Source organism: Euleptes europaea, chromosome 2 (assembly GCF_029931775.1).
Source record: "Euleptes europaea isolate rEulEur1 chromosome 2, rEulEur1.hap1, whole genome shotgun sequence".
NCBI lineage: Eukaryota > Metazoa > Chordata > Lepidosauria > Squamata > Sphaerodactylidae > Euleptes > Euleptes europaea.
The window spans coordinates 74,834,796-74,856,871 of record NC_079313.1 but is presented as its reverse complement, the minus strand read 5'-3'; the positions used below and the strand labels follow the sequence as shown (position 1 = coordinate 74,856,871).

At 42.8% G+C, this 22,076-nt stretch overlaps 1 protein-coding gene across 1 annotated transcript; it reads right to left on the bottom strand.

The window, feature by feature from the left end:
- Positions 1-5,427: 5,427 nt before the first annotated feature.
- Positions 5,428-18,449, bottom strand: PDZK1IP1 (PDZK1 interacting protein 1). The gene is made up of 4 exons (XM_056845163.1): positions 18,348-18,449; positions 11,562-11,670; positions 9,144-9,239; positions 5,428-5,554 (listed from the first exon to the last, which is right to left on the bottom strand). The coding sequence occupies exons 1-4, from the start codon at positions 18,412-18,414 to the stop codon at positions 5,470-5,472; spliced, it is 357 nt and encodes a 118-aa protein (XP_056701141.1). The 5' UTR covers positions 18,415-18,449; the 3' UTR covers positions 5,428-5,469.
- Between the last annotated feature and the right edge of the window lie 3,627 nt (positions 18,450-22,076).

The following is a 22,076-nucleotide window of genomic DNA, read 5'->3' as shown; positions in this document are numbered from 1 at the left end:
TATCAAATTGCATAAAAGCTCTAGAGGTATGACACACTGGCATTTTCAATTTCTATAGATTGACAGAACAATTCATTTGACTGAGGAGTTAAAAAATCTGGATGTGTATGTGCAGATGTGACCTTGCCTTTGCAGCCCACATCCCTGTTATTCTACCCAGCTCCTCTGCCTAGTCCTAGAACCTTCTCACAGTGTACAGAGGAGGAAAAATTAGGCATCTTTTCATGCCTGAACATCCCACATCTAGATATACATGGTAAAGTGGCAATAGCTACCATGAGTGAGGTGCCAGTGTATGAAAACTGATTATCTTTTTTCTGTTGTCTATATTAAAAGCCACACCAGTAAGAGAAACTGTGGCTGAACTACATCAGCTATGGACCAACACTACATCAGCTATGGACCAACATTCGCCCTGAATTCAATTAATAACCAATGTATTCACCTTACTCATGTCTGAATCACGTGTCTGCCAAGAAGAGCAAAGTTTATTTTTGACACACACCTAACACTTGCAGCCTTATAACATAAACAGGGTTCTAACGTCCATGCTGTAAAAATGCTTACGGAGTAGAAAAGCTAAATAGATAATCTAATTTAAATAATGTTCAACCATTACTTCTAAGAACTGAGAAGTAAATAGGTCATGTGGGCTTAGTCTATCATCTCTGAACTTCCACTGGAGAGAGTTTAGGACTAACAGGTAATTGTTAGAGCATCTATGGTGAAGTATTCTGTAGGTTCAGTGTTAGAGCCTAATTAAATCACTTATACAGAGTTAGGCCTATGTGCCTCAGTCTTGTCTACTCTGGCTAGCAGTGGCTCTCCAGGGTCTCAGGTAGAGAAGGATTTTTCCCAACAGCTACTAAATGAGATCCCCAAACTAGTAATACCCAAGACAGCTCATCCATTAGGCACACTTCAGTGATCACCCAGGGCACCAGAGGTGAAGGGGCACTAAAGCATGCTCTGTCACCAACAGCTCTGAAGTCTACCCTAGCAAGCAGCAGCCCCAGGCAACATACCCTCATCCCCAGTGTGTGGCCTACAACAAGCCTGCTCCTTCCTTCCCTCTCTATGTTAGGGGTGAGGAGTGGCCCACCTTCTCCTTCCCTCCCTCCATTGGTAGAGTTGCCAGCTCCAGGAGATACTGGAGATTTGGGGGGCAGAGCCTGAGGAGGGCAGAGTTTGGAGAGGGGAGGGGCTTCAATGCCACAGAGTCCAATTGCCAAAGCAGCCATTTTCTCCAGGTGATCTCTAACATCTGGAGATCAGCTGTAATAGCTGGAGCTCTCCAGCCACCACCTGGAGGTTAGCAACCCTATCCATTGGGGTGTGGCTGTAGGCAGGCCATGGAGGAAGGCCCTTTTTCATCATTATTTTTGCCTCTCAACCCAGCACTGTTGGCAGGTCTAGCACTCGGCAAGCCCTAGCCCCAGCTAGGAATGCCATGTCTCCCACTATAGTGGGAGACCTCCCAACATTCCACTCCTTTGCCTGCCAGCATCTTAGGTACCAGCTGGAGGAAATGGGGTAGGAAATGGAGCATGCCCTGGCATCACACCAGGACTCTGATGTCACTTCCAGTATAAACCCAAAGTAAAGTTATGGACACACTACGCTTTTGTGAATCCAAGCTCATTGAATGATGTCACTTCCAGTTTTAACTGGTGCACACCAGTATAATGCTGGCACGCCAGGCCCCAGTGTGGGCTGCATGAGTGGGGATGGATTCCCCACGGTGCAGGGTGAGGAGGAGGGTGAGCAGTGTTTTACCCTTAGTGCAGGGGAAGGATGAGTGATAGCTTCCCCACAGCAAAGGAGATCAGTAAAGTAATTCACCTAGGGCACCAAAATCCTTTGGCTGACCCTAGAGATATCAGAGCCTGAACCTGGGACTTTCCACATACAAAATAAATAATCAGGTGCTGTGGAACACAGGCAGGATAGAGCTGCTGCAGTCATCTTGCTTGTGGGCTTCCTTGAAGCATTTGGTTGGCTACTGTGTGAACAGACTGCTGGACTTGATGGGCCTTGGTCTGATCCCACATGGTCTTTCTTATGTTCTTAAAGTGAGCTAATGAATTTATGTGCAAATTTACCACTGTGTATGACAAATGTTAGTCTTTATTTCACATTTATCTTGCTAGGTCCCAGAAAATGGTTAGAAGGATATAGATATAGTGATAGTGTTGCAGCTATAGGTCTGTCCTGTGACTAGATGGCATTGTGTATGCTATTGTAGATTCCATGATGGAAGAAATATGTTGTTGTTGGCATTATCTTATTTGTAATCATTGAAATTTTATGGCATAAGGATTTTAGCTCTTTCTCAGACAACTTCCAGTATACTAATGGTAAGATCAGGACTTAATTATAAGAACAAAGACTACCATCCAACTCCATACAAAGTGCAGAACTTTGATTAAGTCTCCAATATACAGCAGGTGATTAAGATTATGGGAACAGAGAAACATATTTTGTTAGAGGCAATTCAATAGACTCTGTACCTATTGATCAGTATAGAAGGATGGGGTCGTGTATGATCCTCACTATAAATTCTGGAAAAATTAGAGAGCATGGATGGTAAACACACTTCCAGTGTGGTGTAGTGGTTAAGAATGGTGGTTTGGAGCAGTGAACTCTGATCTGGAGAACTAGGTTTGATTCCCCACTTCTCCACATGAGAGGTTGTGGACTCTAATCTGGAGAACTGGGTTTGATTCCCTACTTCTCCACATGAGTGGGAGCGCTAATCTGGTGAATTGGGTTGCTTTTCCCACTCCTACACAGAAAGCCAGCTGGTGACCTTGGGCTAGTCATAGCTCTCTTGAAAGCTCATAGCTCTCTTGAGAGCTCTCTCAGCCCCACCTGCCTCACAGGGTGTCTGTTGTAGGGAGGGGAAGGGAAGGTGATTGTAAGCCAGTTTGATTCTTCTTTAAGTGGCAGAGAAAGTCGACGTATAAAAGCCTACTCTTCTTCTTCAGTTGCGATAACTAACTTCTGTGCATCTGTGGTGGATTAAGATGCAAAAAAAATTCAAACTGTGGCAGTCCTTGCATACTTCAATTCTGCCATTAATTTTTTAAAAAATACTTGTCCAACTAGAATGCATGAGACATAAAACTCAAGGCAGAACAAAATGTAAGGAGAAAAAAGGAACAAAAATGCAGGGAATCCTGTTACCTGTAGCCTGAACAAGGTTGCTTCTGCTGCCTCTGCTCTTCAGTTAATATCTCCTAATAAGTAACAGGTTAAACTGAACAAAGAACAATTCAGAATGGACTTCTCACATAACACCATGAGCACTGGTTAATAAACATCTGAACTAAACTACCTGTTATAACCATACCTAGTCTGGTTTTCAAAATCTTTAGCAAGCACTATTGAAGAGCTGTTTGCTGTCATTAACTGCAATTCAAAAGTCTACTAGTTAGTTATCTGGTTATTAGTTCACTTGGATCCCCTGACTCAGGGAATCAAGTTCCTCTGAACTGGAAAGGGCTTTGGTGGGGAAGGGAACGTGGGAAACAACTGTCACTATCAGAGTCTTTGGGGGTTTGACTAGATGACCCTGGAAGTCCCTTTCAACTTTATGATTTTATGATTCTATAATTCCTCTGTTAATGGATTGTGGGTTCCAACCCAAAGGGGTCTTGAAATATGGTCAGGGGTACTATGGTGGGACACAGCTGTGCACCCGAAGGACTGCTGAGTCACAGAAAGTGCGATGAGGATTTTGTTGAAACATTCCCAGTAAATAAAGCATATTCGGGAAAGAGTGTAGAACCAGAGCAACTAATCTATCATTCATAATGTGGATTCAGCTCCCATGTAGGTCAAATTAGAGTCTCAGTTCAGCTAAAGCCATAAAGGGAAACAGTTGAAAGAAACAATTTTGGCACACTGCACTATATTAGCTATACATATTTAATGATTTCGTTTAAATTCAAAGCTTATGTTGATCAAAATATATTTTTAATTGCCATTTTTAAAATTTTCCTTTAAATAGTCCTTTAAATATTCATTTTTAAATATTTTTCTTATAGTTCCTGACTTGTATTAATTGTATTCACAGGCAGGGCCTCCAAGAATCAGAAGGGGGAAGCACACATATACTTTTCCAGATCAGGATGGTACAGAGGAGGTCCATACCACATTATGTCATGTCAGAAATAAAGGAGAATCGTGACATGTATGAGATAGGATTGCTATAAGAAACTTCAGCAAAAAGTTTGTATGAGAGAGATTCTCATCGCATATTTGAAAATGTCCTTAGCATTCATGTTCAGTTGGTGCATGTTAGAGCTATGCCCCACTCACCCACTCTTCCAGTCATACACATGATAGAAATAGTCCAGAACCAAAGGATCAGGAGCCGCAAGCTCACCTGGGCTTCAAGGTGTTGAGAGCAATGAGGATGGGAGGAGAGAGGGTGGGGATGAAGGGGCACCGTGGAACTGTTGAGGAATTTAGGGATGGGCTGGAATCACTGGACAAGGAGTAATCGGCCCTGTGACTTTCTGACCCTCGCACCTTTTGGAATTTTGGCCACACCTGGCCACTAAACTTCAACAGGTTGCTCTGAACATCCACTCTATATTTATAAATATATTTCTTTATTGATGACAAATATTAAAATATTATTTGTGTGACAATTCATGTTAACATTGGCAAATTACAACCTGGATTTTAATCTTGTGTTGGAAAAAATGTGATATTTGAAAACCTTTATCCAACAAATAGTAGACAAGATGCAGCAGAATGTAACAAATCTTTCAGCTCATTTGATGCAGGCATGGGAAGAAAGCAGACAAGCCATACCACATCATATTGCCCTTCTCCAAACTCAAGAAACAGGTTGTCTCTGAAGCAATTCCATAGCAGAGCAAAAATAAAATGGTAGCAGCCTCGTGGAGGACTGCCATACACTCCCCACCATGAACACCACCTACTTACAATTCCTGTGGAACTGCTTCCTTCTTTGTAAGTTGCCTGATCCTAACACTACTGTCAGGGGAAAACAGCCATTTGTAGGGAAGAAATTCCTGTATGGTGACTTAGAACATCCCAGTCGTTTATGAAAGACTTATGATGGATTTAAAAGCTGTCTACAGCAGTTCAGCAAAATATGCTAAGGTACTAAGTAGGAATAATAGGTGGCTATGGAATGAAGACCACATGTGATGGATTCTTTAAAAAGCAAGATTCCAGTAGTGGGCCCCTTATGTGAAAAATCTAGGACCCACGTAGTGGAAGTTTATTCCGTAGAACTTAGCTCATAACAAAAATAATCCACCAGACAGAAGTGTAAGCCAAAAGAAAGATCTTTGAGCTTCATGGAGTCATCAGTCGTAATACAGTGATTAAATCCATAAACAACAATTCATGATAAATGTCTTCATGCATGGAGTTTGTAGCATAGAGGATATTTTTTCAAACATCAAGGAGTGATGCCCAGGGATGATGCTACATTTCAGTAGAAAGGACTTCAATTGTGTTTCCACCGTCATTCTCAATGGGGTTTTCATAGACATGGAGGCCTTCTTCACATCTGAAATATCAGGAACAATAAGGTAAGATTTTATGAGATCTGAAGGGTCTGTAAGCTGGTATGTGATGCAAAGGTATGATTTATGTACACTGCTGTCCTTCAATATTACCCTCCTTTAGGACAGTGCTCATGAAAAACTGTCCTAAAGGAGGGTCAAAGCTCTTACAAGGCTTTCTGAGGTTCATTATGTGGCCACAGCACCTCAACTATCCTCCATTTAGGGCTTCCAACCTCCAAGTGATGCTTGAAGTTCTTCTGGAATTACAGTTGATCTCCAGAAGGCAGAGATCAGTTCCCCTGCAGGAAATAGCAGTGTCAGAGGGAGAACTCTATGGTATCACATCCCCATTGGGTTTCCCTCCCATCCCAAACTCCATGCTCTCCAAGCACCACTCCAAAATCTTCAGGAATCTCCCAAGATGGTGTCAGCAGCCATAACTCCATTATACTATCTTCAAAAGTAGCACAAAGCTGTAACAACGGTTGTGTTTCTTGTTCTCATTCTACTGAAATTAACCGCAGAAGTGTCAGGAGCTATGGAGAGAGTGATGTAACTTGTCAGCATTTGCAACCAACATGATACTGTGTGAAACAGACGATATCATTCTCTGGTCAGTAGAAAAGTAAGCTTGGATAACATGATGTTTCACCTAATAGACCAGGAGACAGCTATAGAGACTTACCCTAAATTCTGTATGATAAGCCGGCATGGTAATATATAGTAATATATATGATTTTTTTCATATACTAACATTTCAGGCTGATGAAGCCAAATAATTGGTGAAAGCGCTACAAATATCCGGGATAGCGTTCCCTCTGTCATCTTTTTTGGAGCAGCAAGAGGTGTTCCAGCAGGCGTTGATTCTTGAAACCTGATATTGGACTTTATTTCGTTGGAGATAGCCATTGTGCTTTATTCAATATTGCTTTCACATTGTGAATAATCTTGTATATAATTGTATTCTTGTGATAGTCATTTATGTATTAGCACTTGTTTGTTTAAGTCTTGCACTTTTTCATGAATATACGTTTTTGATACATTTGCCTGCACTGTTTTCTTCTTGCCATTATTAATTAACAGTGAAATTGAGTTGTTCTCTGGTGATAGGATTTTGGCTTCAGATATGAAAGTGTGGTACAACAGGGTGAGACCATGAGGGATATTTTTAGAAGTTAGCCTGATCTGCTCAGATCTCAGAAGCTAAGCAGGGTTGACCCTAGCAAGTATTTGTATGGTAGAGCACCAAGGAATGCCAGGGTTGTGACATGGAGGCAGGCAATGGCATAGCACCTCTGAATGTTTCTTGCCTTGAAAACCCCACCAGGGGTCTCCATGTGACTTGATGGCAAAAAAAGACAAAAAAAACCCAACAACCTGGGGCTGCCACTAGGCTCTCACGTTTAAAACCGCTAGTGCACCACTTCCTTGGCTGCCTTTTACCCGGTGTTCTTATCATACCTCCGTTCCTACTGGCCAGCGTCCCATTCCTCCCTTGGCTCTGTTACAGGCTTTTTAGTGTTGTACATATGCGGAATTATTCCATATGAAACCTTATTCTTCATAAAGACCATTTAGAGGCTTGTATTTCATTTAAAATGAACATGCCTGGCTAAGAGCCACTTTTAGAAAACTCCTCTACTGTTTTAAAAACCCCTAATCTTTTGAAAGATAAGCTTTTGGAGTCTAACTGAATTTACTGGAATCCAACTAAGCTTGTGAAATTCAGTCTGCCACAAACACTGACTGTTATAAAATAGTAATGTATAGAGGTAATATTGTGTTTTAAAGTTTAAATATGAAAGTATTACTACGGAATAGATTTTTGACCGTACTCTTTGAGAGATGAGGATACTGGTAATGTTGGGCGTCGTGGAGGTATATTAAAGCTAAAAAGTGGCTGTTTAAGAAATAGGCAAATGGCCAGCTGGAGGAGGAAAACCCTTTTATGGTAGCCTGTTGGAATACAAGGAGGAAATCCTTATATGGAGGCCGGCTGGAATACAGAGAGGAAGTCCTTATATGGTATAAGTCTAGCCATGGAAACCCCACTAAGTCGGAATACGGTGACTTTTAACAGTGAAAATACAGTATGAAACAGTATAAATATGGTCAGAGAAAGGGCTAGAACTTCAGACCTCTCTAAGTCTTTGGTCTCAGAAGATGGTCTTAGTATGTATGAATTTACTTATATGTTATTCTAGAATGTGAATTAGATACTTTGAACTAAATCAGACTGTTATATTTTAAGTATTGGATTTTAAAACTGAATCGTATGTAGAACTTGCTTGCTTTACTGTATACATTGTTACTGAATTTTAAGACTTTGTAATACTTGCATATACACACATATACACATAATTTCATTGGAGCACATCAATAAAAAGACTTACTTTTTTAAGTGAGTAAAGTAGTTGAGTCCTGCTCAGTAGGTGACTAACTGAATATGATAAAATACCACTTCTCAGGAAGGGGACGATTCTAAGAGCATAGTCAACCGAAAGGCATTGACTCGCTTCAGCCCTTCTCACCACGTGCTTCCTGCCTGTCTCTTGTTTTCAGGGCTTGTTGCTCAGGGCTGTTCCTGGGGCGCTACCTCTGGCCCATCTCAACCAAGGTGCTTCTTTCCTCCTCTGCTGCCAGCCCCCAGCTGTTCGGTCTGTCCCCATGCCTTTGTGAACTTGTCCCCCTCCTTCCTGTTCCTTAGGGTTGCCAGCCTTCAGGTACTAGCTGGAGATCTCCTGCTAACCGATCTCCAGCCGATAGAGATCAGTTCACCTAGAGAAAATGGCTGCTTCGGCAATTGGACTCTATGGCATTGAAGTCCCTCCCCTCCCCAAACCTCCCCTTCCTCAGGCTCTGCCCCAAACCTCTCCAGCCGGTGGCGAAGAGGGACCTGGTAACCCTACTCTTCCTCCTCATTAGTCTCCATCTCATGGAGGCTTCCCTGCCTCAGAGATAGGCATCCTGCTTCCTCTCCCCCCACAACTTTCTCTGGGCCATCTTTAAATGCTGTACACCATTGGAGCAGGCCCAGTGCTACAAACAGCATCCCAGTGTCCCTCTTGGCCCAGCCATCTTTTTGCCTGGCCAGGCTGTCTGGAATGTGATTGGAATGCCCAGCCTGGCTGTTTGGAATCTGCAGCCACAAGCAACTGTTTCATGATGCATAATAGTAAGGCTAGCTGTGATTAGCAGCTTCTCCTCAGAGTGGTTGGGTGGTTCCTATATGACCTTATGAGTAACTGCCCCAAACCAACCACCTTATGATACTGCCTCAGCTCTGTGAGGCCCACTGGATGGCTACAAATATTTTTATTATGTCATTTTGTAAGGCACCTCGGGCAGGTTCCCCAGGAGAGGTGGCATAAAAATATCCCAAACAGATATATAAATTAATAAAATATTTACCACATGGTTAGGTCAGGTTTCAAGGCACTGTAAACTGGCAGAAAACCAGTCAAAGTAAATGAGACAAAACAAATGAAGGTTCTCAAAGGTTAGTCTGAAGACATCTTATCAAGTGCCTTCTAATGTATACATAATTTGCTTTATGTTCATGTTTTTGTTGTATTAGGAAAGGATCCTAACCTGAAATGAGCAGCAGTTGTAGCATAATTTCCTTCTGTACCATTGGGAATGGCCATGTCTCCTTTGTTGCCCCCTTTGAAGGTCTCAGGTTCTTTTCTGTCAAAAGAATACATTATAAAAATATTAGAAGTCAGAAGGATGGATTTTGTGTGCAGTGCAGACACATGGAAGTAGGGTTGCCAAGTCCCTCTTTGCCACCGGCGGGAGGTTTTTGGGGCGGCGCCTGAGGAGGGCAGGTTTTGGGGAAGGGAGGGACTTCAATGCCATAGAGTCCAATGGCCAAAGTGGCCATTTTCTCCAGGTGAACTGATCTCTGTTGGCTGGAGATCAGTTGTGGCCATTAACGCACGGCTCCGCTCGCATGTTTTTGTTGCTGTTAAATCACTTTTTTTGCTACGATTTCAAAAAATTAAACATACAAAGCACTCAGTGGGCACTCTGTGCTCCTCCACCCCACTGTCCCCCAGGTGGAGGCAAAGGGAAGCCAGCAGTGAGTGGAGGCGGTGGCAACTAGTTTAAGGAGCTTCGGCTGCTCTGCCATCCCCCTGGGTGGAGGCCCTCCACCTCCTCCTGCAGTGGTGTGAGCGGCGGCAGCTGGTCTCTTGGCCCCCCTCCTTCTCCTCTCCGGTGGCATGTGCGGCGGCACCCAGTCTCTCACCCCTCTGCCTTCTCCTCTTGCAGTGGAAAGGGGGAGCACAGAGCAGCAGCAGCCGTTCTCTGCCCTCCCCAGGTGGAAGTGAGTGGAGGCTGCGGTGGCCAGGGAAAGCGGCTGCCGCTGCTCTGCACTCTCCCTCTCCGGGTGGAGGCAAGTGAAGGCTGCGGTGGCCAGGGAAAGCGGCTGCCACTGCTCTGTGCTCCCCCTCCCTGCCATCCCCGGATGGAAGCGAATGGAGACTGCGGCTGCTAGGGAAAGGAGCTGCTGCTGCACACTTCCAGCCATGGTGGTGACGGGGAGAGAGAGAGGTGCGGTGTGGGAGGGAGGGAGGAAAAGGTCCTGCCGCCTCTGCTGCTGCCCCCGTCAGGGCCGGGCAGTAGTTTCAGCGGGGAAAGGAGCTGCCCCTGCTGCTATCAGGGCCTGAAGTCTCCCTGCGGGGACTCAACCCGGGCGCCGAGAACACACGGGTAAACTCCTTCCTCTGTTGCGTACCTTCCATATAAGTTCCCACAACAGAGGAATGGGAACACACGGGCATGTGGCGAAAAGGGGAGGGGTCAACATGCGCTTGGGCGAAGCATGTGCATGTAGACCTCACCAATTCTCGACATTCCCAGGAGAGTGGAGGGGCAAAGCGGCCATGCGTTAATGGCCTGTAATAGCAGGAGATCTCCAGCGAGTACTTGGAGTTTGGCAACCCTACATGGAAGATACCTTTTCATGATTCATTTGACCACTACATAAAATCTTGCTGCAGTTTCTTTTGTCATTTTTATTAGACACTAGTTTAGCAGAAAAGACAAAGATTTATGAACCAGATAATTCTGGTTCAGCAGTGATTACCATCTGAATGAAGCCCAACAAGATATACCATCCATCTCCACCTTATATCCACCCATATCTCATCCATATCTCATCGTTATCCACCTGACCTTTATGATAGATATACATGACCTTATGTACATGACCTTAATAAATAGGAATATGACCTTAAGAAGTGTAAACTGTTTCAGAAAAAAGTGTTAAATATTGTTTATTTACAGTGCAATGTTAGGCAGAGTTACACCCTGCTAAGCTGACCTCAATGAACTTAAAATTAGGGTTTAAATCAGGACAGAATTTTTAGGGTCTGTTTAATTGCAGATTTGTGGTGGCATCCTATTTTTGTCAAAAGGAGAAATAATTGCACTGTGGGTTGGATCCAGTCAGCTTTTTTGTTCAATCTTTCCCAATTCTCATCCTTACTACAACCCCTGTCCTATTTAGCTTTTGTCTGTGAGGTTCCCATAATCCTCACCATAGCCTTTTAGTGGTCAAAGGACATCCCTCCTTTTTTGTCATTGAAAAATTTGGTTTGATCCAACCCATTGGTTTTCAGCTTTTAAAAATTGTGTACATTTATATCATGGCCCAATATTCCACTTGTGCCATTAAAATACTCACAGACTTCCATTTCGATTCAGATTTTGTTTCAGAACTCTGTCATCATAAATGTCTCAGAAATGGAGATGGGAATGTTTTTACTCAACATTTTTACTTCGGACTGCTGTCTTGAGGTCAAAACGTATAGCAGAACAATGTCTCTTTCCCAAGTCAGTGGGTCCCATAAAACATGAATGAGAAAAGAACGGGGCATGTACATTTTTGTGCATAGTTTCTATGCCGGATCCTAGACTGCCAGTAAATTATTGACAATAAGGGGAGGCAGAACAGTTGCCTCAACATTCTTTGTATGATTGGAGGAAAGGAAAGACAGCACTTACTCATCATCCTGGCACCAGAATTTATGGACGATAAAGGCAATCCCTGTCAATGCCAAGAACACGGTCAGTGCGATGACACCCTGCATCCATGGCTGAAGATTCCCTCGAACTGCCAAAAATAAAAAGAAATAAATCAAGATTACAGTGGGTCCCAACACTAAGAGGCTAATCTACTTCTATATACCTTGCAACATACTATCTCCCAAGACTGTGAATTATTTGGACAGAGGGGATCCCTATTTCTGTTCAGTGGCAAGTTAAGGGCTGATACTTAAGAAATGTTAAAAAGGAATAGACAGTACAGCCGCTCTGCCAACTCAGAAAACCAGGACATCTGTGCAGAGCCTTCACATTTTCTAGAACAAGACATGGAGTGTCTCTGCAATGGTGTCAGGGATGTAAAATTGTAGAGCCAGGCATCGGATGTCACCCCTGGAATCTGCAGCCACAAGCAACTGTTTCTATTGCATAACAGTAAGACTAGCTGTGATTAGCAGCTTCTCCTCAGAGTGGGTGGGGAATTCCTACATGACCTTATGAGTAACTGTCCCAACCCAACCACATTATGCACACGCCCAGTGCCTCTTTCCTAGAACAGAAAATGCCCAACCTTTGCCTCACCCTGAAAAGAAAATTAGACTATATTTTTCTGAAGCTGTAATCTGTTGCTAATTGTGATGGTATTGTGAAGAGGATTATGGATTATGGAGCACAAACAGGCCTGTCAAAAGAAGGGCTATTGTGTTCAGCCTTGAAGACACTACTAAAATAAAACTGTGCAGTACTGAAAAACATATTGACTTTCCTAAATCTGTAATTTAGGATTTTGACTATTCAGCCAAGTAAAAACTCTGGTTGCACAGGATGCACTTATGCCATGTAAGCTTGCTGGCTGACCTTGGGCTAGTCTCTCAGCCCTGACTCTAGCTGAGACCTCCAAGGAATATCAGGGTCATGCCACAGAGGCAGGCAATGGCGAATCACCTCCAAACTTCTCTTGCCTTGAAAACCCTATGGTGGTACCCAATGTAGGCAGTCTCCAATTTGAGTTGAGGGAATTAGCTGAGGAGACAGAGCTAGTGAGGGGGGATAACTGGGATCCAAAAGGGGTCACCATAAGTCGGCTGCGACTTGACGGCATTTTACACACACACAATCTACATATACCAGGATAAATCCTTGGGAAAACTCTCAAATGATTATGTAGTTGTACAATTACCAGTAAAATGGGTTTTAAAGAAGGAGAAGGAGAAGAAGAAGAAGAAGTTGTAGTAGTAGTAGTAGTAGAGGAGGTGGTTTTTCAAATGCTGACTTTCTCTACCACTATCAAACCAGTTTACAATCACCTTCCTTTCCCCTCCCCACAACAGACACCCTGTGAGGTTGGTGGGGCTGAGAGAGCTCGAAGAGAACTGTGACTAGCCCAAGGTCACCCAGCTGGCTTCATGTGTAGGAGTGGGGAAACAAATCCAGTTCACCAGATTAGCGTCCACTGCTCATGTGGAGAAGTGGGGAATCAAACCCCCTCCAAACCACCATGCTTAACCACTAAAATAAAAATAATAAAGAATATCCAATCAGGAAATAAACATACACACATGACCCATAGAAGAGCTAAGAGAGAAAGGGTGGAAGTTGGATAGGGTTCAGGGGTAGGCTATATTTACCAGTCTTGAAGGGATGTTCAGAAAAAGCAGCTCTGAAGAAGGAAATGGACAGCATTTCCGGGAGCAAAGAAAAGAGCCCCCACACAAGTAGGGGTATATGCACAGATCCAGGACACACACACACTATGAATGGCCAAAGGACCAATAGTTATACCCCAAAATGGGTCCTGAGGTGTTATGAGGTAAGCTGGCAGGAGAGCCAAGAGAGAGAGAATTGATCGCTTTTCTGGGATTCGAACAAAAAGATAGGAGAGGCTTGATGAGTCATCAGGATCCAAGAGAAAGCCTTTGCCAATTCTCCTGAATACTGATTGCCCAGGATGCGTGCAGCTAGGATAATTAATGGTTGGCTCAGAGTGTTGATTAAATCACCTTAGGATGACACAATGGAGATCAGCAAGCCCCATTGTACAGCCAGGCATACCTTGGGCCAGGGGAAGAATACAGGTGCCAACCGTCTTCCTGCCCAGGCTTGACACACAAGATGGATTACAAAATTCTATGAAAGGCATCCCATTTGTGTGGAGCAATATCTTGCTCTTATGCCAGTGTTTGGCCCCCGTGCCTTCATGGCACCCCTTAGCAGGAGGAGGGGTCCAACTGCTGTCAGCGGAGTTGCCATAAGTCAGCTGTGACTTTACAGCAAATATGTATATGAAAACAGAAAGGCAGTTTAAATGTGTTCATATCCAGTTTCTGAACTGGTTGATGGCTGTACAGTGAGCTTGTGTTTTGTTATTTCATTTACATCCAACATTTATTCCAACACAGAATTCAAGGAGGCATACAAGGGGTTCCCAAGCAGTGATCAGACACAGACCTTACTTAGCTTCAGCAAGTTTGCTATGTCATGTACCTTCCAACCTTACCCCAGGACTGGCATATAATCCAGTCATCTTTCTTGTGCTTTGCAAAAACAGCCAGTGTGGCATAGTGATTAGAGTGCGGGCTGGATTAGGATGAGGAGCATGCAGGTTCAAATTCAAATTCCTGCTTGCCATAAAATTTACATCATGGTTTGGGGCCAGTCATACCTCATGGGGTTACTGTAAGAATGAAACAGATGAGATGAAAACCATTTATCCTGTGCTCCTTGGAAGAGGGCAGGATAAAAATACACTAAATAAATAAATGCATGTGTGATTTCACTCTCAGTCTCCAGTGTTAAATATCTACAGTTAGGGTATTTGCATCCATTTTCATTCATTTGCAATAATGATATTATCTTAAATTTACCCTTTAATTGCCATATCTTCTCATGCCCCATCCAGAGGGTTTTGTTTTCTTATTTTTAATTGGTAAGAAATCTAATAAAATAAAATTTAAAAATTGCTAAGATTGCTTCTACTCAGAAAGCAATACAAAGGCTTTGGAAAACCAGTTTTCTCTTCCAAGTGTTTCATGTTTGGTCTTTTAAATTGAAGGGAATTATCTTTTGAGAGCATTTGTATGCCTCCATTTTCCTTCTATATTCCTGAGGCAGAATTAACTTTTACTTGCTTGAATGCATCTGTTTAGCCCTCCACTCAAATGCTAGTTTTTTTTTAATGTAGCTCCGTCTCTTAAATTCCCAGATTGCTTTGTTCTTCAGTAAGTTATCTCATGATAAGCGAAAGGCAGAAACTGGTACGTGAGCTCTCCCTTGTGCTTCAAGGGTTTTCTCGGCACATCTGCAGAATTCCAAAAGAGAATATTCAAACCTTTAAAGGGGGCAGTAGGACAACAATGATCCAATCTAAGTCAACAGAAGCAAACCTGTTCAAAGTTCTCGCTTGCCATTTTGCATCTTGCCTATCCTGAGGAATGACAACATTCTCTGTCTCTTGACACAAGAACACTGTATGGAAAGGGAATGGCTTAACACAGCATTTGTCTAGTCAAAAATCCTAACCAAGAACTAGAAATTGTAGAATTTCTGACAGGGTATGAGCTTTCCTGAGTCACAGCTCACTTCTTCAGAGCTGTGGCTCATGAAAGCTCATACCCTGCCAGAGGTTTTGTTAGTCTTTAAGATGCTACTGGACTCTTGCTTTTTTCTACTGCTGCAGACAGACTAACACGGCTACCCATTGTGATCTAGGAATTGTAGAGTTTGTGTAACCAGGTGCAAACGAGGACCAGATTCTTCTATCCATAATATAGCACAGAAGAGAGATTCTCAGTGGGTACAGTTTTTCTCACCACTGCAGGCCCAGGAGCTCTGTTCTCCTTGGCGTCTTGGCATCTGTATAGAGTCCTAAGGCTGGGATGAACTCCATAGTCTGTGTCATTCCTCATTACCATCTCACATGAGTCAGACAGCTCCATATGCAAACAATTCTAAAAGACTGTGAATTGATACTCAGATAATCTTAGGCAACAAACAAAAACAGGAGAATGAAATATGGTCATAGCAAAACAAAGGATTATGTTTTGATAAAACAAAACTAGTGAAGGAAGTGTTTGCCAACACAGAGTTAAAGGGACAAAAAAATCATCACCTGCTGAATTTCATTATCATGGTGCCATTCCTGGAAAAGAATGCTAAAATAAGCCCATGATTTTTATAATGTTAAGGTCAATGCAGACTGTTGTATCTGCTAACTGAAGTTCTCAGACGTGGCATCTGAGGGCCAAACTACATGTTAAACTGGGGGTTTGTGGTTAGTTCTCTCCCAGTGTGTACTGTAATAATAAAAAGCCACCATAGGTGGGACCCAATTTGGATCAGACCATGGAACTAGAGCAGGGGGTTAACCCTCCCAAACATAGAATTTTCCACACTAAAAATTCCCCTTCCCTAAACTGCTCTTTGCCCTAGTAGGGGAAAATACCACCAGCGTGGTATAGTGGTTAAGAGCAGTGGACTCTAATCTGGAGAACCGGGTTTGACACATGAAGCCAACTGGGTGACCTTGGGCTATTCTCTCAGAACTCTCTCAGCCCTACCTATCTCACAAGGTGTCAATTATGGGGAGGGAAAGGGAAGGCAGCTTTGAGGTTCCTTAAAGGTATAGAAAAGCAGGATATAAAAAACAACTCTTCTTCTAATATCTGGGGTGTTGTTTAAAGAGATGATGCAATATTCCCAGAATGTTTAATTACTTTAATCAAATAATGCAAATTATGTTTTGAATTACCCTGAAATTAAGTCAGCTGTCTACCTAATGTGATAGTGAATCACTTGCTAGTATTGAGCATTTTCATTGAGACTCTGCCCTCATTTCATGTAGGGTTGCCAGGTCCCTCTTTGCCACCAGTGGGAGGTTTACAGAAAAACGACTCCTCTGTGTCCTCTGTGTCATAAGCCCCCATTCTATAGGGTTTTCTGTCTGTACAGAGTCCCAGTTCAGAATTAGATATATGATGATTAGCCTTTTCGATATGCATTACTGACAGACATTCAAGAGGTGAAACTTTCCTGACATGGAGATAGTTGATTAATTTCTGGGATAATAAATACTACCCTTCCTAAAACTTAATGATATTTTGGTGCATTGGGTTGCTGTTTAAGACACTGGAGCAAACCTAGTTAAAAAGCTGCCAAACCTAGCAAATCCAACTGTAGGACTGTAAAGTTGCTGTATGAGCAGATATATAGACAGAAAGGAGCGATGCTTCAAACAGCCTCAGCCTCATGGAGCCACACCACTGGGAATTTCTCATTGCCCCTAATAACTGGTGTGTATCTACCCCCAGGTACAGCTGGTCCTCTAGAAGGTCCCTTTAAAATGTTTCCAGCATTCACACTAAGATTAAAGAATGCCAAGCTGTAACATAGGTTCAGAAATGTATCTGCCTACTTAAAATTATTGTAAAGAAGATAATCATGCTTTTCCACACGTTTTAATCCTCCTAACTCTCCTGAGAGGTAGGACAGACTAAGAATTAGTAACTAGACTAAGATCAACAGTGAGTTTATAGTTGAATGAAGATTTTAATCTAGGCCTTCTGTTACTACTTGTTTGTTTGTTTTGATTCATAACCTGCCCTCGATCCCAGCTGGAAGCTGGGCTCAGGGCAGCTAAGAACAGCTAAAACAGCATGGTGTAGTGGTTAAGAGCGGTGGTTTGGAGCGGTGATCTGGAGATTGATTCCCCGGGTTTGATTCCCCACTCCTCCACATGAGTGGCAGACTCTAATCTGGTGAACCGGGTTGGTTTCCCCACTCCTACAGATTAAGCCTGCTGGGTGACATTGGGCTAGTCACAGCTGCCTTAGAGCTCTCTCAGCTCCACCTACGTCACAGGGTGTCTGTTGCGGGGAGGGGAAGGGAAGGTGATAGTAAGGCAGTTTGATTAATTGCGGAGGGAAGAAGATCTGCATACTCTCAGAGGCACTCTATTCTCCAAAGCAGGGAAACCACAAAGGTGTGTGTGTGTAAAATATTGTCGAAGGCTTTCACGGTCAGAGTTCATTGGTTCTTGTAGGTTATCCGGGCTGTGTAACCGTGGTCTTGGAATTTTCTTTCCTGACGTTTCGCCAGCAACTGTGTCTCAGAGACACTGTCCTTCAGTGTTACTACTCTGAAGATGCCTGCCACAGTTGCTGGCGAAACGTCAGGAAAGAAAATTCCAAGACCACGGTTACACAGCCCGGATAACCTACAAGAACCAATGTGTGTGTGTGTGTGAATATACATAAACTAGGCAGGTATGTACAGATTCAGAAAAATAAACTAATAAAAGGCAAATATTGATGAACACCTGTGAATACACTTTTTAAAATGTAGCTTTTAAAAATGTAGCTATCTGCTGAACAAAGGAGGGAAACAGGCAGATCTGAGGCCAGTGAAAGGAGTTATGAAACATATGTATAAATAATCACTTCTAGCATTAAGCAACACCGTAGCAATGCTAGTTCCATGTGGTCTTAATTTTAACATTACATTTTAAAAACCTGAAGTAGAACATAAACTAGGAAAGTGTCAAGATACAAAAGAAAGAAAGAAAGAAAGAAAGAAAGAAAGAAAGAAAGAAAGAAAGAAAGAAAGAAAGAAAGAAAGAAAGAAAGAAAGAAAGAAAGAAAGAAAGAAAGAAAGAAAGAAAGAAAGAAAGATTGCTATTTACTACATCTAGGTTTTAAAAAACACAGCTTCTAATCAGTATCAGGTTCACAGTAGTCAAATAAAACGTGTTACCTGTCTGGCAGTTCACAGGCTCCAGAGCAACCAAAAGGGAAAAAATAACAGCCAGAAGAGCATTCATGACCGTCCTGGAGAGATTTCACTTTCCTGATCCGTACCCTGAGTCCTTTGTTGTGAGCAGAGGTGTGGGAACTGTGTCCTCTCAGAAGAAGGCAGGGCCAAATTTGAAATTTGAAGTCCCAAGGTACATTTGAGCACACCTCCTTCCTAGGTAATAGTTGTAGTAAATTATCCAACACATTAATTGGAGGACTGAGCTTACCATCAGCTAAGCAAATCGAGCTAGTCTGACACATTCTAGCAATACAAGTAGGGATGGAATTTTTCTGAGTTTTTCCTCTTTGCTCCATACCTAAGACTGTGTTGCGGTTTCATACAAGTGCACCTGAAGTTCCTGGCATGCTGCTAAAGGAAGCAACCTGAAGAACTGAATGAAAGGCTGTTGTTTACTGAGCATGGAACAGCCGAGGAACTAGAGTTACACAAGGATTTGTAGGAGGTACACGATGCAAGTAATACATAATCTGGGACAATGCAGAAGTAAATAAAAAACACAATCCCAAATAAATATCTAAAAAGAATAACAAAAGGTATCACAATGTAGATTTCAAGAACAAAGCTTTCAGTGTTTATCCAACTGTGTTTTTTTTCTATATAATATTAAGTTACACAAAAAATACATAAACAGATTGGGTTACACAGCCCGGATAACCTACAAGAACCAACAGATTGGGTCTATTCCACCTCTTTCTATTAGAACCAGAAAGAATAATCCAGAAGGTCATGATCATGTGTTTTAAGGAAAGCAAAGGAAATGAGATCCAGTTTCTCCTAGTATGTGTATGTAAAGTGCCATCAAGTCTCAGCCAACTTATGGTGACCTCTTATGGGGTTTTCAAGGCAAGAGACTAACAGAGGTGGTTTGCCAGTGCCTCCCTCTGCATAGCAACCCTGGTATTCCTTGGTGGTCTCCCATCCAAACACTAACCAGGGCTGACCTTGCTTAACTTCCAAGATCTGACGAGATGAGACTATGAAATGCTGCCTTCCCTTCCTAGTTTCTCCTAGAGAGAAATTCTATTTTTAACATATATTAATGACCTGGGAATGGAAATAGTTTAAAGTTTACATCAGACTAGAAAGGATTTCAAAAACTTTAGAAAATCAGATTTGGGCACACAATAAAATTCCAGACATCTGAACTATAAAAATAAAATGTATCAAGGACAAATATGAAGAGTTATACATTGGCAAGAGGATATTAGAGCAACTTTAGATGGTTTAATATAAGATATTCATCGCTGGACCAATGACTATATTGAGCAAGACTTTTCTGTTTGCATGGCTGGATGGCCTTCCTTAGGGGCAAACTAAATGTTACAGTTTTTAAGCTGGACTCAGCTCTTGTTACCCACAATAGCTGCAGGGAACAGCTTCTTTTTTTAGAAAAAGAAAAAAGTAATCCCAAACAAACTCAGAATGGCACGGCAGGGGGAGAAAGAGCTCCTGCCTCCTCCCCGCCAAGCCATTTTCCTTTGCAAAAACCATTTGGGGGGAGTTATTTCCCCAATTTTGCTGCTCCATGTGCACAGATACTCCATGTGGAGCAGCAAAATCGGGTAAATAACTCCCCCTTCCATGTGAGGAAAATAGCTTGGGGAGGCAGGAGAGCTTCCTCCCCCTATGCCACTATTCTGAACAGATTCTTGGCTCTACTTTTTTTTTTAAGAAGCCATTCCCCACAGCTGCTGTGTTGTTGCAGGGGACATGAGTTGGATCTGGGGAATCCAGACCCAACTCTTTTATTTGGCATTTCAAGCACAGTATCCTCTAGGAAAAGCATCACCTTGTAATGGGCCAGGCAGGGGAGTTTCCTTTGGCAGGGTTGGATTCTGCCCTGTTAGCTAGAGTTAGAAGGGTTGGTTTAGCTGCAGCAACACTGTTTGTGGTGCTTAATCTCATGCAGAATTATATGTTAACCTTCCCTAGGTATTACATTGTGTGGAGTCCATGTGATGATAACATTTCTCATGATCAGTTAAGAAAGGGTCAAACAACTGGTTGTGTTTACCGTGGAAAAAACAGAAGATTAAAGGGAGATTACATCATCTTCAAATATTTAGGAGGCAACATGAAAGAAAACAGAAACTGTTTTCTGCTGCCAGGATGGGAAAAGGGATGATTGGTTTAAGCCACAGGAAGGTGGGCTTAGTGTAGGTATTTGGAACCATAAAAGCAGGTGAGCCGAAAAACAAGCTGTCTAAATACATATGTATATATTCTCGCTGTGGACATTTACACCAGATTCGGTAGCTCTACTCAGCAACCTCTCCTTTAGAAATAGTTTAATGGGGGCAAGGGGAAGGGGAAGGGATTTTTTATTTTTATTATTATTAGCACTGATTTTTAGAAATGCCAATCCAGGCGTGAAAACAGTGCATTATATACAAAATGTTGCAGAGGGAAATGAAGTGGGAGACCAGAGTGGAGAAAACCACAGCTGTAACAAGAGGAAGGGAGATTTTGATAGCCTCTGTAGCTCTTGTGGGACCAGAAAACCCATGAAATGTTCTTCAAGGAAGCAGCAATGCTAGCCCCAAAAATGTAGATGAAAATACCGTTAAAAGTCATCGGATTTTCCAACCATTCTGCCAGGTTATGAAAGCATGCAAATTCATTGCTGCTTGTTATTTTAATGGGTTTAACGGGTTAAATTGACAGTCACCCTCTGAGCTGACCCCCTGCAGTTCAGCCTGGCACCCCCTTTCAGCTCAACCTGATGCCCTCTGGCACCCCAGGCTAGCCCAGCTAGCCTACCCCTAATGCCGTCCCTGGCCCTAAATTCTACAGTTACCGCTCTTGCTTAGCAGCAACGTAAAACATTGCCAGGAGCAGGGTGTGTGTGATAGGGAGCCCATCCATCACAACTTAAAGAAGCCTCCTCATAAATCGATGGCGTTAGAGCCTGTTTAGGCCTATCAACTCTCCATAAGCCAATACCCTGCCATGAATAGGTTCTAGCTGGAGATCTCCTGCTATTACAATTAATCTCCAGCCGACAGAGATCAGAACACCTGGAGAAAATAGCCGCTTTGGCCATTGGACTCTATGGCATTGAAGTCCCTCCCCTCCCCAAACCTTGCTTTCCTCAGGCTCCACCCCTAAAACCTCCAGGTATTTCCCAACCCAGAGCTGGCAACCCTAGCCATGAACAGGAACAGGAAGTATGAACAGAGCAGATAGCTGAAATTATATAAGAATTAAAATAGCTGAGTTATAAAAATAAATATATTTACTTTTCTTTCATCATTTGTTTTGTTTTGGAGGGGGGCTACAGGGCCGAACCAGAAGGAACATACCTGCACCTCTCCTCCCATTAGTGATGTCAAAAATAACACTGTAGCAGCAAGAGTTCCTGTTGCCAGAGCTGGTTTATTATTTATTAGCTCAACAGATTGTCTCAAAGCAGAACCTGCTCTTAAAATTTCCCTGTGCTTTGGCATAACATCAATGAGACTGTGAGGAATACCTTTAAGGACTAAACATGTAAGTCATAGAATCATAGAGTTGGAAGGGGCCATACAGGCCATCTAGTCCAACTCCCTGCTCGATGCAGGATCAACCTAGATTGTCCACCCTCTGCTTAAAGACTGCCAGTGAGAGGGGAGCTCACCACCTTCCTAGGTAGCTGATTCCACTGTCGAAAAACTCTTACTGTAAAAA